Source organism: Pan troglodytes, chromosome 3 (assembly GCF_028858775.2).
Source record: "Pan troglodytes isolate AG18354 chromosome 3, NHGRI_mPanTro3-v2.0_pri, whole genome shotgun sequence".
Taxonomy (NCBI): Eukaryota; Metazoa; Chordata; class Mammalia; order Primates; family Hominidae; genus Pan; species Pan troglodytes.
This window is the reverse complement of record NC_072401.2, coordinates 116,419,709-116,441,823: the sequence shown is the minus strand read 5'-3', so window position 1 is coordinate 116,441,823 and position 22,115 is coordinate 116,419,709. Positions and strand designations below refer to the sequence as shown.

Sequence of the window (22,115 nt, the reverse complement as noted above, 5' to 3'; positions counted from 1 at the left end):
GTGTGAAAACTACCTCCCTCCTTTCATTTGTCAGTCCTTGATTTTTTGCTTGTTTCTTCCTTTCAACCTTATTCCCTCCTTCTCCCCTTCTTTTCTTTCCTGACTTCCTTTCTTCCTTTCCTCAACAGACGATGAATATGCATTATCTGCTGAGCACCTTACTTGACACCAGGGATGCAAAAATGATCGAGACGCTGAGATTTTACTTACTTAGTTGATAGGAGAGGGGAGAATGCATGAAGAGTAATAAAGTGACATTTTAGGTTTTTGAGAGAAATGTACAGAACACGGTGCAGCCACAAAAGAGACACTTGTTTGTTATAAGGGTAAGAAAAAAAAATGAACAACTGAGTTGATAACATTTGTGAAAAATAAGTAGGTGGGAATGAGGCAGAAAGCAGGAGGAGAACCCCTAAACAGAGGGAGCAGTAGCAGAAAGAGCACAAGACTATGCCCAATTACTGTACTCTTCCAGTAAAATCCACATAGGTTTAGCAACAACCTGTCTATGGATTGGGAAGTACTGCCTGTGGGATTTAGCCCGCAGTCTGTTAGTGTGTGGTTGGTATGTTAACAGTAAGTTTTACATTTTTACAGAGTTGTAACTACCAAATAAAGAAAGGAAATATGTGACAGAGGCAGTATGTTGCTGGCAACATTTTACCAAACCTTAACTTCCACATGGTTCTGAAGATAGTATAAAAATTGGAATCATAATGATGAACAGTAGTTCATGAATTCTTAGCTAATGGACATTTTTCATCAGTTACTATAGGTGACCTACTATACCCTTAGAAATATGAAATTTATGGACAATAAAATTTTATTTCCAATATTCCTGCCTTAATGAACCTCGGAAAAGTGGATAAAATGTTGAAGACAGAAATAATAAATTGATTTGGCTCCAGAGGAAGCTTTGTGTTGGGAATTAGGAGAAGATGGAATCAAGTAGCTCATGTGGTCCAGAATATGGAGGAACTTTTTATCCTAGGTGTTAGAGCTTCAGGTACCCTAAATCCAACTGTATAAATGACCTTTGCTTAGAGCTCTACATTTGAAATAACAATTTTCCAGTTTCTCATCTCACCTCCCCGTGTTCCTAATTAATATATCATAATTTATTGCTCTCCTATAATCTTCTAAATCAGTATTCTTACATGTACTTTGTACATAGGAAGTAGACTGCTTAGTAACAGGGAATTTACATCCTTATTTTTACTTTCTCGTTTCAGGCTACAGATGTCTTAAATCCTGGGACATCACTTCTAAATGTATACTCAATGCCAATGTTTACTTTCTTGCTTACTCAATAAAGCCAAAGTTTGCTTGTGGAGCCAAACTGTCCAGTTAAAAGAATAAATTTCTCAGCTTTTATTTTAGGTAGTGGGCATTGAACATTGTTCTGGCCAATCAGATGAAAGCACAACTTATAGTATGGGGCTTCCAGGAAAGCTTCATAAAAGGAGGCTAGATATTGCTGGGGCTCTGCCCTTCTGCCCTTAGCTTTTCTTTCTTTCTCTAACCTGCTGTATGGTCCCATTGGCTGGAACTAAAGTATTCATCATAAAACTATGGAGCAAATGCCAAGAGAATCTGGCATTTGCTTTTGGCAATCTTAAACTGCTGAACCAATACTAGCAACCACTACTCTACAGGTTCCCCATTACACGAGAGAAAAAAATAAAAATAAAACTCCTATGTTTTTCAGTTTACTGTTTTTGGGGTTGTTCCTTTTTTGGTACAAAGGCTGGACCCATTCCCTATCCGACATCATGCTCTAATGCTTTCCCTTAGAGTTTTTCTCTTAAATTATTTTGAGATTTGCTTATATTCAAGTTGTTCCCATTGTCTAGAATTTGCAGACCCTCAAAGGAATATTTATATAGAATAATATCCTAAAATATAATATTTTAATACTTTCTAAAAAAATTGATAGAGTTATTAATCAATTATTAGATAACAGTTTTGTGACTGGATTCTTGAAGTGGTCAATAATAGCATAATTAGCTCTCACAAAATTTAGTTTCACTGTTTCAGTGATCACCCTTGTTTCTAATTATTAAATGACTGTGAAATAATTAAGAGCCAAAGTTTTCAATGATTTTTAAAGCATTATTACTTCCCTCTTTTGTTTTATTATTATTATTTAACTGCTCTACTAAATATGACTATTTAAATTGGATAATCCCTCCAAACTATTGGTTAAAACAACTCTTTCTCTGCCTCTTTTCTTTTCTCTTTTGCATTTTTGAGTTTGAAAAATTATTTTAGTATGATGGTGTCCTTTATACTTTATCTATAGTAGCTGAACATCTTCAGCATTCCATGATTTTTTAAAGTAGTTGACACTTTAGTTCTCTGCAGTCTTTTCTGCAGTAACTTGAGCAATATTCAAATATAAGAAATTGTTTCCAAATATGTTTACACTGGAGAGAATTAAAGCTGGTTAATAACACAGGAGAATTGGGGTGTTTACTGTAAACTTGTTTGGGGATGAGAACTGTATTGATGACCTTATTTCCAAATATGATATCACTTCAACAGGATAATAAAATGAAAATATAATAATTCATATGATTTTAGTTTGAAATGTGTGAACATGTCTACGGAAAAATATAATCATTTAATAATCTATATGGCCAGTTACTCAAGTAAATGAAATCATTCATTTAATTCTTTGAGTATATAGGTACCATTTATTAGTAGGAACCTACTTTTGGTCTGATGAAATTTAACCTGCTTTGCCTGGTAGTAAAGATTCCACAAAATTGCAAACAATCATTATTTCAAGTAAGAGAAGGCACAGGATGTCATAAAAGGACAAAATGTAATAACACGTTGTATTTGGGGGGTGGGGGAGGGAAGTGACATTCAGAGGGATGGCTCATGCATATACCAAATGTTTAAAACATTTTTCCATAAATGTGTTAAGCTGACATTAAGTTGGGAAAATGCCTCGTAAGGGAAATCTCAGCTTGAATCAAAAATAATATTTAAAAAAATCCATTGCTAAGAGAAAGTAGTAGTTTATGCTAATCTACTCTTTCTGCAAAGTGATGTCTTTGAATTAATGATTCTAACCCATCAGCTGCTATGTATAATTGTAGAAGGATCCAAAAAGTTTGGAAATACGTTCATAATCATAAAATGAAGCACACGGTAGACAGCTTCGAAAAGGACATTTAGCCCTCTTCCACTTGTCTTCTTCACATACACAGGCATCCCCGGCTATCCCATTGAAATCAATGCTTCACTCCATGAAAATATGCAATCAGATCGAAGATTTTTTAAAGCCTAATATTTTATTTGTGTGCTCCATATAAATATTTGAGGTACTAAGAATGAAGAGAAATATGCCAGGATATTTACATGTAGTCGTTACTTAAGACAAAATTATAGAAAATCATATTGTGAAAATTGTATGATTTGTATTAAGCAAAATTATTTTAAGTACCTTCTTTTTCCACATTTCTGCCTACAGTACTATAGAAGTGATATAATAATGGGCCGGATAATACCATTCTTATTTCCACCTGACTTAACAAGTTGAAGAATTTTGAATGTTATCATTTAGTCCAGGTTAAAGGCACTATTAGAAACTTAATACTTAATACCTGTAACTTTTCTCTTGCTTCTAAATTAAATATAAAAACATCTCTCTATGTAACACAGTCCTGCAATTAAGGGAGTAGTGCTAAAATGCAGTTCTGCATTTCTCAGGATACCATGCTACCACATCTTTGTTGTCCCTCACTCTTCTTGGGCACTTGCTTTCCTCCTTATTCAACCTCTTTCAAGAGCCAATCATAGTAAGCATTCATTCCCTTGTATATGCTCTGAATTTCTTTACACCTTTCTTTTTATCATACTTCCCTATAAAGCCTCAACCCTGGTTAAATCCAAATTGACACCAAGTTTATGCCTATACTACTGAAACTAAATTTGTCTTGGACCAGTGTTTAATTGTTCTCATTTTAATACCTGGCCATAGACCCCAAGGGGATCTTCTATGCTGCCCAGACACTACAAGTCTTTATTTCTTTCATAATCCTACTCTTCTATACCTTTTCCTCTCTCTTCAAACTACCGCACAAATTATCTCATCCCTACTCTCAGCTGATAATCTTGTTTCTTATTTCAATGAAAAAAAGTCGACCAACAACAACAAAAAAACCTTTCACATACTCCTGTTATTACAACTTCCACTTCAATACAATGGTAACAAAATAAAAATAAAATAGTAGCCACGATTTTAATTTTAAGCATGTGAAAATATCTACAGAAAAAAAAGTAATCATCATAACAATGTTTTTATGTAAAAACCTAAAAGATCTGTACCCATTCCTTCTCTTCAATGTTGCCGCATTGCACAGCCTCTGGAAAAGCATGGTAAATGTGAATGGTGCCCCCTGGAGTTGTTCAGTGAAAGATTTTCAAAGCTATTTGCAGCAACTCTGCCTCTTGACATCATCCCTTGCTAATCTCCCCCTTTGTTAACTCTGCTGCAAAAACAATAGAATTCTTGCTATTCTTCAGAAATGACCAGGCTTCATCTGTGTTGTCTCCTCTGTCTGGAATAATCTTTCTCAAATAGTCTGTATAGCTCAATCCATCACAACTTTTTACCTTAACTCAAAATACTACCTTCTCCATTAAACCATGGCTGAGTGATCTATTTAATTTTGCAACCCGTACCCCTTGATCCCACTCTATATTTCTGCTTTATTTTTCTCCATATTTCTAATCACCTTCTAATATATTACACAATTTACTTACTTCTTTTGTATGACCTTGGACTCACTCTGCTAAAATGTAAGCTCCCTGAAGGCAGGCATTTTTTTTTCTGTTTTCTTCACTGCTGTATCCTCACCATGAATAAAATGAATTAATAAGCCATGTGTTGGACATGTTGATTGTCAATAAAATAAGACTTCAGAACCAAAATTTAGCAAAGCAAGTGCCAAATCAACAGAAATGGCACATTTTATACAATGTGAATGAAAACTTGCTGGTTTTTCCATTAGTCCCCTTTAAGCAGCAAAGTAGACCTTCAGCAGGGTCAAGAATATTAAAAGGATGTGTCTCAATTGCCCAAAATAGCCCTACTTAGGATCGAAAAGTTCAAGACTGTAGAGGTAATGCCATTTCTATGCTATTTCTTTTTTCAAAAGAAAAATCAATTTGTAACACAGAGCCCTCCAGAGATTTGTCACCATTTGCTAGGCTTCAGTCCAAAAAGTGTCAAGACTCACCCAGCCAATTTCCAGGGTCACATAGTCATTACTTTTATCACTTATGAAAACAGAAGAAGACAATTTCAGTCCCCTAAACACAGTGGAAAATCAATGATTCTAGGATCATTTTCAAAGTTGACAATATGAATCCAAGTCCTTATTAAAAGGAGAAATAGATAATGAGATCTATTCTCTGTAGCGCCAGTGTCACTCCCTAGAAGTTGTGCATTTAGGAGAAGAAACCAGCACTTTAAGTTCAACAAGGTACTGCTTAATGCATTATCTCTTTACTACAAGTGCATTACTTTATGCAGTCATTATTTTATTGTTTTCTCTTCACACTAATTTATTAAGCACCTATGATGTGTTTCTTTAATAATATGTTTATTTCCTTTAAAATTATTTATCAAATACCAACAATGTACCAAGCACTCTGCTAAGCACTGGGGATATATTATCTCAAATATATTGTGGGCTGGTTTTACAAGCCATAGTTCCTGGAGTGCAAACATAGGGTCATAAAAATAGAGAAAATACCATTTGCTGGTTCTTACCCCTCTTTATATTGACACCTTCATCCACTTTTCAAGTTTCTGCCCAGGGATTTGTGTAAAATCCTGGCAATGACTCCTGTATGTTTATGAGCCAAATCCTCTGCACCTCCATTTGTCTTTTTTTTTTTTTTGAGACGGAGTTTCATTCTAGTTGTCCAGGCTAGAGAGCAATGGCATGATCTCGGCTCACCACAACCCTGCCTCTCAGGTTCAAGTGATTCTCCTGCTTCAGCCTACAAAGTAGCTGGGATTACAGGCATGTGCCACCACAGCCAGCTAATTTTGTATTTTTAGTAGAGACAGGGTTTCTCCATGTCGGTTAGGCTGGTCTCGAACTCCTGACCTCACATGATCCGCCTGCCTCGGCCCCCCAAAGTGCAGGGATTACAGGCATGGGCCACCATGGACTGTCCTCTTTTATTCTCTGGCTCTCTGTGGTGTGGCGCGTCTCCTGAAAAGTAGCTGTCAGTGCCTGACCAAAAATGCAGCACCGGGGTGGTGTTTGTGCTCACCTATCGTTTCTTCTACCTCCGCATGTGAAGCTTTCGGATATGTTTGCCCATTTTTTTAAAGATGTGGTTATCTTCACAAAGGAGTACTGCAATGCATGCTGGCACCAAGGTGCTGTGGTAATCAAAATCAGTCCATTGGAGCAGTGTTCTTTCAAGAAAATCTGTCCCCTTTTGTGAGGTTACCTACATTGTATGGTTTCACCATAGTGTTAATCTGTGTTCCTAGGATCTAAGACAGATTTCATAGTAACTATTTGCAGCACATCAGATGCCAGAAGATTAGAGGTGATAATGACAATTGCAAAGGATTTATTAAGAAGACTATTTACAAAGGAATAAGTAGGGTATAGAGTATTATCCTAGGACTAAACACAGTGCAGATGGTGAGCTGTGAAATCCCAAAGTTTGAAGGGGAAGAGGCGAAAAAAAATCATCAGAGTTGAGATGGAGAGAGTTATATGTGATGTGGGGTTGGGGACACTTTGACAGTTGTTTTAACCTTTGATTGAAGGAGTCTGACAACTTTAGATGGCATTGCATAAGAAGAGCTAATAGAATAAATATCCGCTTCACTCTTTCTTCTCTCTGATCTCCTACCAGGATTCTCCATTTGCCAGACTCAACTGGAAGCAAGAAAGCAAGAGAACCCCTTGAAACAGTTCACACACTCTGGCCCCTAAATTATAGAGCAGGGTGGAAAGAGGTGGCAGTGGTAATGGACAGGCCACTTTTATTCCAGGTTTTAGCTCTGCCCCATCTCTGTGGGACCTAGGAAAGTATTTGGCTGTTGGTCTAAATCTCCTCTCTGCTTCAATCCTTAGTCATTATACTTGACTCAAGCTTGTGGTCCTTGTGCTTGCATTTCCCAAAGTTGATGTTTTTCCAAAATGATCTATGTACCTTTTCTCAACAAATTAACACTTAAATAGAGTTTATGGCTTCATAGCCACTATTTCAAGCAGAGGAATTATTACCTCATCTATTCCCCCCAACTATTTAGTCCCCTAATATTATTAAACTAATTTTATAAATGAGAAATTTGAGGCACAGAAAAATAAGTCTCTCAAGGTCATACAACTAATACTTGGCAAAGCCAAAATTCAAATCCAGCCAACCAGTCTCCAGATTCCAAGCTCTAGTATACTGTTTGGAATAACAAATATTTTATTATGTACTTAAAATATTATATATAATTATGTGAAAATGGAAATAATCTCTCTACACGAAGAGATTAAGTTCTATTGGCAGAGATACTCAAATGTAATAAAGAAAGTTTTAATGTAGAGATATTCATGTAAGACTATAAGGCCCCAAATGTACCTAACCAATCTCAGTCTAGGGTGGGAGAAAAGAATCAGAGAGTGTACCCAAGAGGAAATCATTACTGATATTTGGAGGGCAAAGTTTGGTAGTTTGTACTTTAACCTGAACACAGCAAGGAACCATTGGATGAGTTAATGCTGGTGAATTACATAATTAAGTTATTACTTTTAAAATAACATTCTGATGGTAAAAGTGCAGATATGAATTATAGTGTAAATATACTATTTAAAAATTATTTGTATATGTCAATGTATATTTAGGTATATGAATGAATACCTATTTGTCCTGTTTTTAAGATTCAAGCTTATTATTAAACATTCAAACTTTTTATGTGAATTTTATGGGAAATACATGGGATCTAATAATGTTATCTTTTTAAGCTTATCCTTATCATATACATATATAATATAATTTAAATTATATTATATAATATATAAATTAATATATGTATATATTATATAATATAATTTAAATTATATTATATAATACATGTAAATATTATATATCAGTATATATAATTCTACTCATCTAAAAATAAAACAAACTGATATAAACAAATTGATTCAAGAATTCAAGATACTCATTTTTTTCATAATAACCATTGATCAGGAGTACTTTATTCCTTTCAGTATTTTATGAGATTATGACCTTGTTTGGAATACTTTTGATTCTGAAGTTTACACTTATTAACTGTTATTTAAAATCCATTAGAAATATCATTCTTGGAATCATCAATACTAAGTTCCATTTGATTATTTTGGGTGTGGGAAACATTTACCAACATAAAGTCAGTGGGTCAAAAATTGCTTGTGCAGCCACATCACTAGAAATATCACTGTAACACAAGCAGTAATTATCCATATTCCATTCTTATCAAAAGCTTCCTAGACACAATTTATTATATTGAATTGCATTTACCCAATTACTAATAATAGCCTGAGGAAGATTAAAATTGTAGTCCCCTAGATATAAATTTCTTATTTTAATTTCAATATCTACTAAGGAAATGTTAGTAGAATGAAGATTTCAGCCTCTATAGATGTTCGTGTCAAGGATATCATTCTTTTCTGCTAGGAAAATGCCTAAAAGTTAAAATTAATAATATATTTTTTAAAAAATTAAATAATCTTAGGTTAAAATTCACCAAAAATTAAGACACTTCTATCTGATTTCCACAATTGTCTCCAGGTTTCAAACTTCATGAAGGTAGAAGCCCTATCTTATACCCAGGGCATCCCCAGCACTTAGCAAAGTGCTTAACATAAGTCATGAACTGAAAAACAATTATTTCAAGTGTAGTTTAACTTAATTGTTTTGATGTGCATTTGGTATTTTTCATTTAAATGACTGTAGTCTCCTATTTATTTTCTATACAATATTCACTGGCTACTCAGTGCATGACATTTAACAGTCACATACATTACATGATAGTATCCAGCTAGAAAAATACATATTTACTATGTTAATCAGCTTTATTGGATAAGTATTGAGCAGTGTTTTACCAAATTTTTCCTCTGTTTTCTTAGAACTTAAACCACTAGACGTCTCAACAGAAGTTCTTAAATCTTTTTATACTTATTAGAAATGGGCAAAAATCAGCTCTAGCAGTCAGGTTTCCAAGCTAGAAACATAAGCCACTTTAAGTTATTTTAAACAAGAAGACTTTATTTAATGATTTCAGTGCTTCCAAAATCTTTGGAAGGACTCATGGAGCAGATTGTACGCTGTACTCCTGCAGGGACTCTCAGAACCATATAGAACTGGCTCCCTGGGGGAGCTGCCATTTCTGAGGCTGCCACAGGATCTCCGTTAAAAACAAAAAGCCTCTGCTGCTGCCCTGCAAATGGGCACCAAACACTGCTAGAAAAAAACCTGCTTATTTGCAAGAACTTACAGCCAGCAACAGGAGCCAGGAGCTGCCAAAATTTAGGATTTGCCTTCCTACTGCCTTCTGAAATTCATCTTGAGTACTCCTAAAAGGCTGAAACTCATTTTCATAAAAAAAATGATAGCTGCAGAGGAGTTTGAGAAATGTAGACTTTGTTTTATAACCTCTCCAAGAACAAAAAAAAAGTGAACAGGAGATCCAGTTCAGAAACATGCATATTAAAATCAAACCCCTTTTGTAAGTCAAGTGTCTTCCTTCATACTTTGGGGAGGGGAGGGGAGGGGTCACAGTAGAAGCAACTTAGTGAAAAAGTAAGAGCAAAGATGATGAATCTAGACAACTTGGGTAGAAGTATAGCTCAGACACTTGTGAATATAAGCAAGTTACATGCCTTCTCTGAGCCGCTGTTTCCACATTTTAGAGCAGCATCCAGTCCTCCTCACAGAATGATTATGAGAATCATACTACACGTAAATGTAAAAATACTTCATAAATATTGATACAGACATGAGGCAGGAAAATACTAGGTAGAAGAGGGAGGTTCCCAACAAGGGCCACACCCTCAAGCCTGGGACTGCGGCCCAAAGTGAGAACATGCATTCTTGTTTTCCCACTTGAATGTTGCTTTTTGGCCTGCCCCACACCCCATCCTGTACCCATAAAAACCCCAGGCTCCACCACTGGCAGAGGGGCAGCAGAGCAGGAGAGCAGCTGAGCAGCAGAGCAGAGCAGCAGAGGAGAGAAGAGAAAAAGCAGCTGGATGCCAGAGGGTAGCAGCTTGACTTCAGAGGGCCAGCTTGACAGCAGGACTTTGGAGAAGTGTTCGACCATGGACAAACTCAATAAACCCGCCCCACATTCACCACCCTTCAATTCCTTCATACGACCTGACTCTTCCTCAGCACTGGACAAGAACTTGGGTACCAAGAGGGCGGGTGCAAAAGGCTGTCACCTGACCTTCCACTGAGCTGTTAAACAAGCCGTCCATGGATGGCAAAGCTAAAAGAGCACAGTGCAACTACTCCTGCCGGTGCCCAGAAGCACTCATGCTGGCCCCTGCACCTGCTCACTCAGCTACATGCTCCCCGTCCTGTTAGGGATTGAAAGCTGTGGGCTGAGTAAATCAGCCAATCCAAGGGAACCATCCCATTTCAACTAAGCAATTAAAAGAAGATATGATCAGTAGGAATTATCAAGGGAAAATTAAATGACATTATTTCAGTTGCTGTTAGAGCTTTAGTGCTAAATACATTTTATTTTATTCTAATTTTTGAAAAATGGTGATCTTTTTCATATAGTCTATAAATTACTGCAATATCTTATTTCGCAACTAACTGGGATTTAATGGACTGGAAACATTAGATCAAGTCAAACCCCTCTGAATATTTGTGGTATCATGTCTTATTGTAGTATAGACTCCATAGATCCTGTAAGAGACATTATTCTAATAAATAATTAAAGCCATATTTGAATTTATTTGTTTTCTGTCATTTATGTGTCTATATTTATAGAGTCTCAAGTGCTTCCTATATTTACATTGGAAGGCTTTTCAAATTTTGTAATTTTTGTGATCTTCTGGAAATATGATGCTTGGTTGATTTTCTAGTTGGCCAAGTCTCTGCGAAGTAGGTTTTAAGCCCTGGACAATAGAAAATAGAAGCTTCTCGGTCTGTAAGCGCCATGATAATAGCAAAAGAGTTGCAAGGGAATTACTTCCCACTTTGTGTTGTCATTTAGATTGAAAAAGCATAAACTCATAATTATGTAGTGTGATATACTATTTTAATTGAGCTCCAGTTGCCAGTGTGATAAGATGACCTTATGAACAGTATAACACTGGGCCCCCAGAAATCAATAAATATAGTAACTTTTTTTTACTGCCCTTCCTTCCTACTCACCGAATCAATTGCTTTTTACCTTTTTTTTTGAAAGTTCTACAATTCATTTTACTACCTGTCAAAAGTGAAATGTCTCTTTTTTTTTCCTGAGGAGATATAGTTGTTTGATATTTCAATACTTTTTGCTGATTTTATTTTTCATTGCTTTGTATCTAGGACACTCACATACTTCATCTAACCTTCTAGGCCCCAAATTTAGAGTCAAATTTATACAGTTGTAGAGAATGAGGACTAACAAAGTGATTAGTTAAGACTATTAGGATTTGTACACTGTTGATTTTGTCACTTTTCACATTGTGGGACAAGCCTTATAAAACCTCAGTATGAATCACTTGAGAGAGTAAAAAGGAGGATAACAGGTTAATTCCCTTTTCCTGTAAATCAGGAGCACCTCTCTAGGCACATTCATACACATTCTATTTACCAGACAGAGGAGTCTGGACACGCTTGTCTCTAGATTTTTCTCATGAAGTAATGAGAAAAATCTGTCTCACACCCAATGCATCCACAAGCTTGCAATGTCTTGGATGCTGGAGGATTGCTTATCCTCAAAACACTTTGTGACCACTCACTGGGGAGCATGGAAGAAACCTGAGAGAACTAAGGCTGTCCCAGTACATGTTCCCTAGTGATATCAGGGTAACAACTGTTGCCTGTCCTCTCTGGTAGTTTCCAAGTACTTTTATTACTGGACTTTTCCAGCTTTGCCTTGTGTTGGAAACACAAGTGCTAGGAAGAAGTATTTTTCTTCTGCACAGATCAAGAAATGAAATTCTCCCCAGTGTCTAGCAAAAGACTCTAGCTCATTTTACAGCATTGATTTCATAATTCAGTCTTCTACAGAGTCATTTACTGTAACAGATGTTAGGAAACACCCATAGTCTTGGAGAAAGAGAGGTGACTTTGGCTATACAATGAGGGTCATTACGTGAAAGGCACAATGATGGAGACTTGTGAAAAATTTAGGGTTCATCTTCTGAACTGAGTGTAGCACATGACTAAGGCATTGTAGATATGTGATCCATTCACTACTTGCTTATTATACGAGACTGAATTCTTTTCCTATGCTGTGTACCATATAATGGAAAATATAAATGGCAATTGTCAAGTCAACACTTTTGTGTTCTGTTTATTGATTCAATCAGCTTTCATGTATGACTGTGCATTGTCATTTATAACCTCAATTGATGAGATTCAATCCTACAAGGAGTCTTTTAAAGCAGATAAGCATTTAAAGGGAGGGATATAAAGAAACAGAAATTAGAAAACTGCAGCTCTATTTTATGTACCTAGCAATATAATCCCATTCTTTGACAATTTTTTATATTCTTGTTTAAATTTATACTTGTTTTCTTTTAGAGTTGACTGTTTACCCAAGAATCTCATAGTGAAGTGTAAGATTTATAAAAACAAATTGAGTTGTTAAGGTTCAAAACCAAGGAGAAAATCTTAACCTTTACCTTTCCTTTACCCTGGGTATCTAAAACATCACTGGATCTTGTATGGTATTAATCCCCTGCCTTTGAATCTGACCATAAATAATTTAATTTAGTTACCTATGTTCACCTAATTGGTAGCATAGAAATAGTTTCCTAATGCACAGCCTTTATTCATTTTCTTCCCCTTACAGTTTATCTTAACATGCTGTCACTAGGTTCTTCTTCTTAAAACTCAGAGGAGATCTTGGCCCTCCAGGCTCAGAGAGCTTCCTTATCTACCTTGTTGAAATCGAATTAATTCAAAATCTTTCAGTTTAAATGTAAAAGCTCATCACTTCATCATTCATAGTTACCTTTCTGATTTTCTTCAATACCCGCCCCCCGCCACACACACACGTACACACGCATTCTATGCCCTTTCATCCTTCATATTTGAGCGCTTCCTCAAATGACACCTTTCCCCGCCCCCCACATTTATCCAAGGAAGGGCTAATTTCACTTCTTATCTTCCCCCAAAACTTTACATATTCAAAATTTTAAATTAATCTCACCCACACACCACATGCCCAAAGTAATGACTATATCTGTTATGCCATCAGAGTTCTATAAGATTATGAGCTGCTCGAAGATAAAACCTCTACCTTGCTGGATTTTTAATTCTCATATTTAGCATAGAGTTCAATGTATTCTAAATAGATGTTGGTGGAAATGATTTTCACTGAATTAATTGGCCTTGTCCCATCACGATGTTGCTCTGGCTTTGTTTTAGGAACATGGAATACCAATCAACATGGGCTATGCTGTGGCCCCACATCACTCAGGGGTCTACCCGGTTCACATTCAGCTGTATGCAGCTTGGAAGAAGGTCTGGGGTATTCAAGTCACCAGCACTGAAGAATATCCACATCTGAAACCTGCCCGGTACAGAAAGGGCTTCATTCACAATAGCATCATGGTGAGCACAGAGAGCCATGTATATTGAAGGATGTTAATATTTACATGTGGAATGAAGACAGAGGGCCATTTCCTCTAAGGATGTAACCTCGAACCTCTTTTACATGATTATCAGAAATACCTAACATATCTCAGTGGTGACTGGTTATGCATTAACCCATCTTTTGGTGATAGGCTTGCTCCTAAGCTGTGGAGTGGCTTTGGCAAATCTAAAACAAGCTGAAACTAACAGGAATGAGTTATGTACAGATTATCCACTGTAGTTTCAGTATTGAAATTTTGCCTGTGGATTCCATACTTTTCCTAGGAAATTTCTCATTATCTATTTGGTTGGGTGGTTTTACTGAGAGTTTTACAGGCAGACTAAGGCTCCATGGATTAAGAAAACACCTCTCAAGTTGTTATTCTGTCAACAGACAGAATGTCACAAATAGCATCTGAGAGTTAAATTTATTCACTCAGTTTATTTTGGCTTTCAGGCACTCAAAAGTATCTAAGAATACTGCTCTCTCTTTTTGTCTTTTCCTTACAGATTCCAAAAAGGGAGGTATATGTTTTTTCTTTTCAGATATAGTAATTGAAAAATAATAGGATGTAGGAATCCTAATAAACGAGAATAAAACCAACTGGATTTCAGAAGGCAATTTGCAATCATTCATTGGGAAAGAAAACATTATATTACTAATTTTGAGATAAAATAGCCTATTTTAAAACAAGTATACCTACTTCTAGTGACTTAGATGATGTTTTTATAATTAGTTGCCAAGATCAGAGCATCGGTTTACAAACTGTTCTCACTCATTTGAATATTTACACCTTCCTAATTCATTATTCATATTGCTGTTAAAATCCATCTATCATCTATTTATCTATCTATCTATGATTTATTTTTCTATCTAATCACCATCTGTGAGTAAAGCAAATGCACACACATATATCTAACCAGAGCGATACACAATATTTATTAGTCATGAAGCTCTATTTTATTGCAAATTGGTACCAGAAGGCCTGAAGAAGCCTCAGATTTAAGAGAAGCTATTGATAATGCAAATAGTGGCATTGATGGCCATAGAAATCCAGAAGGTATAAATAGAATTACTCACATAATTTCAAATCATAGTGAAAATACCCAGGTTTCCCTTTACCTTTCCTTTACCTTCTGTATCTAAAACATCATTGGATCTTGTATGGCATTAATTCCTTGCCTTGAATGACCATTCAACATATTATGAAATAAAAGCATTCTTTGTAACCAATATTATATTCATTTATTTACCTTAAGTTTAATATTAACCCTTATGACAATTAAGCAAATAATTTTGAAAAAAAAAAAAACTGTAGGCAATTAGATGCATTTGTCCATTAAATTACCAGTAGTTTGTCATTCAAAATATGATTTTGGAATAAAATTACTTATTTGCTTTCTTTATTAAACATTCAGACTTACAAAAGAAGTAACCACAAAATATACCAGAAGTAATCACTAAATAATTTGACTAGTATGTCATAAAATGTAAATTCAGATTGTAGTGAAAACAAAGCTAATGTGGAAGGGGTTATGAAAACCAATTGTGGTAAATCCCAGAACCTGAATACCTTTACAATGCAGGACTCGATTTCAGAAGTGAAGAGAGTAATGGCCTAATGGCATGAAAGATGGAACCTTGGAGAATTTCCATCTTTGGATGAACTTAACCCTAAGAAGGCTTTGCGTTTTCCCTAATCATTTAACATAACACAGGTGGTGGGTTAGATTTATAAAACCAACTGAAAATTATTTAACCTATATTTTTTATGCCTTTGATATGGAAACTCCCTTAATATTTACAGAATTGCACCAACATCAACTTGTGATTATAATAAGATTTGGACCTTAGCAACCAAGAAAATCCAATAGGAAATTACAATTTGCAGATTCTAAAGTTATGAGACACAGGTGAAGTTCTTAATTAAATCACGTCCATGTGCTGTTTTTCCCCTTTTTTACTCAGGTCCTCCCTCGACAGACTTGTGGGTTGTTCACTCACACTATTTTCTACAAAGAATATCCAGGAGGACCCCAAGAACTGGATAAAAGTATCAGAGGAGGTGAACTTTTTCTCACAATCCTTCTAAACCCAGTATGTATTCTATGTATGCATCTTACAATAAGATTAGCGTTTTAAAATGTGTTTTATTTTCCTGTCTTTTAAACTAAATCATATTTATTTTCTTTATTTACAGCACATCTTACTGGTCATGCATTTAAATCTACATTAAAATACTTTTCTTGATAAAATTTGACTTTGGGACTGATTTTTCAGTAGATTTCATTACAAAGTCATGGTTTTTACTTTGTAATGTGGGTAGTGAAAAGTTTATTTCTAGCAGTAAAAAAGTAGCAATGTTTTCCATTGTTATTTTTTTCAAGTTAGGTCTTTCTCTCAGCTTTATGAAGGTATAATTGACAAATAAAATTTTTTTATTTTTACAGTACAACATGATGCTTTGTTACATGTAAACATTGTGAAATAATTAAATCAATCTAATTAACATACTATCATCTCTCATTCTTATTATTTTTGTAACAAGAACATTTAAAATATTTATTCTCTTAGCAATTTTTAGGTATACAATATGTTACTATTAACTATTAACTTATTCATCCCATCTAACTGGAACTTTGTTCCTTTCCACGAACTTTCCCCCAGCCACTGGCATCCTACTCTCTGGATCTATGAGTTCAACTTTTTTTTTTAATTTTTTTAATTTTTATTTATTTATTTTTTTGAGAGGCAGTCTCGCTCTGTTGCCCAGGCTGGAGTGCAGTGGCGCGATCTCCGCTAGCTGCAAGCTCCGCCTCCCGGGTTCACGCCATTCTCCTGCCTCAGACTCCCAAGTAGCTGGGACTACAGGCGCCTGCCACCACCACGCCCGGCTAATTTTTTGTATTTTTAGAAGAGACAGGGTTTAACCGTATTAGCCAGGATGGTCTCGATCTCCTGACCTCGTGATCTGCCTGCCTCGGCCTCCCAAGAGTTCAACTTTTTTAGATCTCACATATAAGTGAGATCATGAAGTATTTGTCTTTCTGGGCCTGACTTATTCACTTAGCATATGTCCTCCTGGTTCATCTATGTTGTCACAAATGACAAGATTTCCTTCTTTTTTAAGGATGAATAATATTTTATTTTATGTGTAGATACATACATATGCCACATTTTATTTATTAATTCATGTGTCAATTGACACGTAGATTGATTCCGTGTTTAGGCTATTGTGAATAATGCTGCAATGAACATGAGAATGCAGGTATGTCTTGAACACACTAATTTCATTTCGTTTGGCTATATACCCAGTAAAGGGATTGTTGGATCATATGGTAGTTTTGAAGGAATCTCTATAGTGTTTTCCATAATAGATGAAGTAATTTATATTTCTAGCAACAGTGTTCAAATGTTCCCCTTTCTCCACATCCTCGCCAACTTTGTTATCTTTCATCTTTTTGATAATAGTCATTTTAACAGGTGTGAGGTGATATTTCATTATGGTTTTAATTTATATTTCCCTGATGATGAATGATGTTAGGATTTTTTCGTATACCTGTTGGGCATTTGTATGTCTTCCTTTGAGAAATATATTTTCAAATCTTTTGCCCATTTTTAAGGGAGGTCATTCCTTTTCTTACTATTAAGTTGTTTGAGTTCCTGATATGTATTTCGGATATTAAGCATTTGCAGATATATGGTTTTAAATATTTTCTCTCATTCCATAGGTTGTCTTTTTCACTCTGTTATTTATGTCCGTTGCTGTGCAAAAACTTTTTAATTTAATGCAATCCCATTTGTCTATTTTGCTTCTGTTGTCTGGGCTTTTGGGTTTATATACAAAAAAAAAAAAAAAAAGGAAAAGAAAAAATCAATTCCCAGTCCAATGTCAAAAAGTTTTTTCCCTATACTTCCTTCTAGTAGTTTTCCAGTTTCAGGTTTTTGATTTAAACCTTTAGTCCATTTTGAGTTGATTTTTAAATATGGTGTGAGATAAAGGTCTAATTTTGTTCTTCTGTTTGGGGATATTCAGTTTTCCCAACACCTGTTTGTTGAAGAGACTGTTCTTTCCTCATTCTGTATTCTTGCAACCTTTGGCAAAAATCAGTTGACTGTAAGTGCATAGATTTATTTCTGGACCGTTTGCTTTGTTTCAGTGGTCTTTATGTCACTCTTTATGTCAGTACCTTGCTGTTTTTATTACCACAGCTTTGTAGTATAGTTTGATGATAGATAATATGATGTCTCCAGCTTTCTTCTTGTTTCTCAAGATTGCTTTGACTATTCTGGGTCTTTTGTGAATCCATAGAAATTTTAGAATTGTTTTTTATATTTCTGTGAAAAAGTCATTAATATTTTGATAGAAATTTCATTGAATTGGTAGATCATTGTGAGTAATATGGATATTTTAACAATATTAATTCGTCCAATCCATGAACTTGGGATGATTGTCTGTTAGTGTCTTCAATTTCTTACATCAATGTTTTATAGTTTTTGGTATACAGGTATTTAACTTCCTTGGTTACATTTATTCCTAAGTATTTTTTTGATGCTGTTGTAAATGGGATCTTTTTTTATTTCTTTTTCAGATAACTTGTCAGTGTATAGAAACACTACTGATTTTTGTACATTGATTTCGTATACTTCAACTTTACTGAATTTATTAGTTTAACAGTTTTTTCAAGGAATATTTAGAGTTTTCTATATAAAAGATCATGTTATCTGCAAACAGAAACAATTTAACTTTTTTCTTTTCCAATTTGGATGTCTTTTTTTTCTTTCTCTTGCCCAGTTTCTCCGGCTAGAACTTTTAATATTATATTGAATAGAAGCAGTTAGGGTGAACATCCTTCTCTTGCTTCTGATCTTAGAAGAAAAGCTTTCAACTTTGCACCACTAAAGATGATATTAGCTGTGAGTTTGTAATATATGGCACTAATTGTGTTGTGATGAATATTTTATACCTAATTTGTTGAGCTTTTTATCATGAATGGATGTTGAATTTTGTTACATGCTTTTTCTGCTTCTATTGAGATGATCATATGATTTTTGCCATTTATTCATCTTATTAATATGGTTTATCACACTTATAGATTTGCATATGTTGAACCATTTTTACATCCTAGGAATAAATCCCACATGATTGTGGTGTATTAATGTTTTGATTTGGTATTGAATTTGGCTTGTTAGGATTTCATTGAGAACTTTTGTCTCTATGTTTGTCAGAAATATTACCCTGTAATTTTCTTTTCCTATAGGGCCCTTAACTGGCTTTGATATCAGGGTAATGCTAGCCTCATAAAATGAGTTTGGAAGTGTACTCTCCTCTTAAATTTTTTGCAAGAGTTTGAGAAGGATTTGGTGTTAATTCTCTAATTTTTTTTTTATAAAACACATCAGTGACACCATTAAGTCCTGAGCTTTTCCTTGCTAAGAGACCTTTAATTACAATTCATTCTCTTTACTCGTTATTAGTCTGTTCAGATTTCCTATTTCTTCATGACTCAATCTTCGTAAATTGTATCTTTCTGGGAATTTATCTATTTCTTCTAGGTTAACCTGTTAGGTATATCATTGTTCATAGTAGTCTGTTATTATCCCTTTTTGCATTTCTGTGGTATTAGTTGTCTATCTCCTCTTTCTCATTTTATTTGAGCCTTCTCTCCTTTTCCCTTAGTCTAGCTATATGCATGCTAATTTTATTTATCTTTTTAAAAATCCAACTCTTAGTTTCATTGATCTTTTCTATTTTTCTAATCTCTATTTTATTTATTTCTGCTGCATTCCTTATTTTTTTCTTCTTTCTGCTGACTTTGGACTAATTTTTTTCTTCTTTGACTAGTTCCTTGAGATATAAAATTAAGCTTTTTATCTGATATCTTTCTTTTTTCTTAATATAAGCATTTAGTGCTATAAATTTCCCTCTTAGAGCTATTTCACAACTTCTTCACAAAACTAGTTGGTAAATTCTAGCACTACTACAAAGAATTTAGACTGCACCTCTAAATAATTTGTTTCTCTTATGATAGTCAAGAAAACCACATATTTTTAAGAAGCGTGTGTTTAATATAATAATTAAATATTATATAATATCTCATTTGGCTTCTATTTTTAATTATAGTAATGACATATTAATATGTGAATCTCCAGCCAAAAATTAAAAATCATAATTTTATCAGAGGAGCCTATTAGGCCCATAAGTTAAGTTTGCTTCTGGCTGGAGATCTCAGTAGGCACACTTACTTCAGTTTCTAAAAGTGACCACAATATAAAGCTGAATTGAAACTAGATAGTTTTGTATTATCTTTCTGTACTTGGATGACCTGAAGCTTATTTTTTAAATATTTGCTAATTTTTTTTTTGGAATCAAAGATCGAGAACTTGACCCTTTTGTGTGTGTTTCTTTTCATCTTTAATAGTTGTAATTTTATTTTCTGTTATAAATAGATGTACAATGGTATAGCAGTGTGGGAATCCCAACATTATATAATATTGTGATTATTTCAGCTTTCTAATTTCTTCTTCTGTAATGATTCCATTTCTGAGGTCTTAGGAAAGCATGTCCTCATCATGTCCCAGTGTATACAGAAAATATGAAATAGCGAGCCTTATGCTATGCCCACTTTGTTTCATGGAAGAAAGGCTTATACTTAAGAAAAAGATATACTTTCAACAAAGCTATAGCTAAGTTGGCTGTGGTAAAGCTCTAGGTGTGTTTAAAATAAATTACATTAGATAATTCATATACACTATTTTCAATTCCTAAAAAAATAAATTAAAACTCACACTGTATGAAAATAGAAACTTCTAAATTTGATTGGAAGATAGGAAAGTGAGGGCAAAAGTGCTTTGTCAGATTAAACTGTCTTCTCCTACAACTGCATGGCTATTAAAAACAAAACAAAACAAAAGGTCTGTTTGGTTTAATGGCACAACACTTGGAACAGGAGCGTGGATGCTCTATGATCTTTAGCAAGAAATTTCATTTCTCAGAACTTGCTTGTACTTCTGAATAACAAACTAGTTGAATTAATCCTCAATGTACCTCAAAGGTATTCCAACCAAAGCTATATCTGAGATATTTCAATTTTTGTGCATATTTCAAAATCAACACCTTTTGTATATATTTTTTAAAAACATCAAGGATATTCTAAAATAATTTTTAAAAATTGAGATGTAAATGTTAATGAAAGCAAGTGGAAACCTCTCTCTTCATTCCTTCCCTTACTGAGAATTTAATCTCGGCAGAGGTAAGAGTCACTTCATCATACCCTTTTCATTCTGGGGCTACATTCCTGACACATATCTGCCCTAGTCATCTCTTTAGGGTAAGTCAATAATTTTCAGAACACTGACCATTGCCTCCCCTGGACCTCTTGCCCAGGTGTGATTGTTACTGGTGCTTATTGCTTGAATGTTTGTCTATTTGTCAATAAAGACATGGATTATGCATCTGTTTCTAAATATTTTGAACCCAGTACCCCTCATAGAGCATAATTTGGAGATTTAAACTTAAAATAAATCTCAGGATTTTAAATAACATAAAAGACTATTTGGCTTCTAATATTTCCATGTTTACCACTTGTGAACTAACCAAACTATAATAAGTCTTATAAATCTCACTTTAAAAAGCTTATCATTGCTACACACATTTATTTCAATTTTAGGCAGAATAGGATAGTGAAAGAGGGGCGTTTCAGGAGGCTTCATCTATCCAGTCACAAACTATACTTGCTTTGTCATTGTAAATTGATGGTGAGCTCAAAATATGATACATAGGTAAATGATAGAGACCAGGACAGACACAGCAGTAGTAGACGGTCAAGAGGGTCAAGAGGGTCGATAGTATGGATAAGATAGCACATCCTAATATGGGAATATGAAGTATAGATCAAGCAAGCACTAGTCCATAAAGATGACTGTTTAAGGAACAATGTTGCTCAAAACAAGGACTATGCATAGCCTCAAGCAATCTGAGTAGATATTGCTCAGATTTCAAGGGAAACAGACTACAGGTAGCATCTGGTAGAGCCCAGGCCAAATGGAGCTTACTTCCCGGCTTGCATAGGCGGAAGTTATCAGATGTCTTAGACGGGGTTCTCCAGGGAAACAGACCCAATAGGATTTAGATAGATAGATAGATAGATAGATAGATAGATAGATAGATAGATAGATAGATAGACAGACAGATAGATAGATAGAGATATAGAGAGAGGCAGAGAGATTATAAAGAAGTAGCTCATGCAATTAAGAGGGCTGTCAAGACCCAAGATCTGATATGCAATCA

At 34.8% G+C, this 22,115-nt stretch overlaps 1 protein-coding gene across 1 annotated transcript in view; it reads left to right on the top strand.

Annotated features, from left to right (window-relative positions):
* Nucleotides 1-22,115, top strand: part of NDST4 (N-deacetylase and N-sulfotransferase 4) — a 284,247-nt gene that overhangs the window by 162,122 nt on the left and 100,010 nt on the right. Inside the window, exons 5-6 of the mRNA XM_009448180.4 lie at nucleotides 13,618-13,803; nucleotides 15,794-15,922. Coding sequence (XP_009446455.3) covers nucleotides 13,618-13,803; nucleotides 15,794-15,922 — 315 coding nt within the window. The remainder of the gene's footprint in view (nucleotides 1-13,617; nucleotides 13,804-15,793; nucleotides 15,923-22,115) is intronic.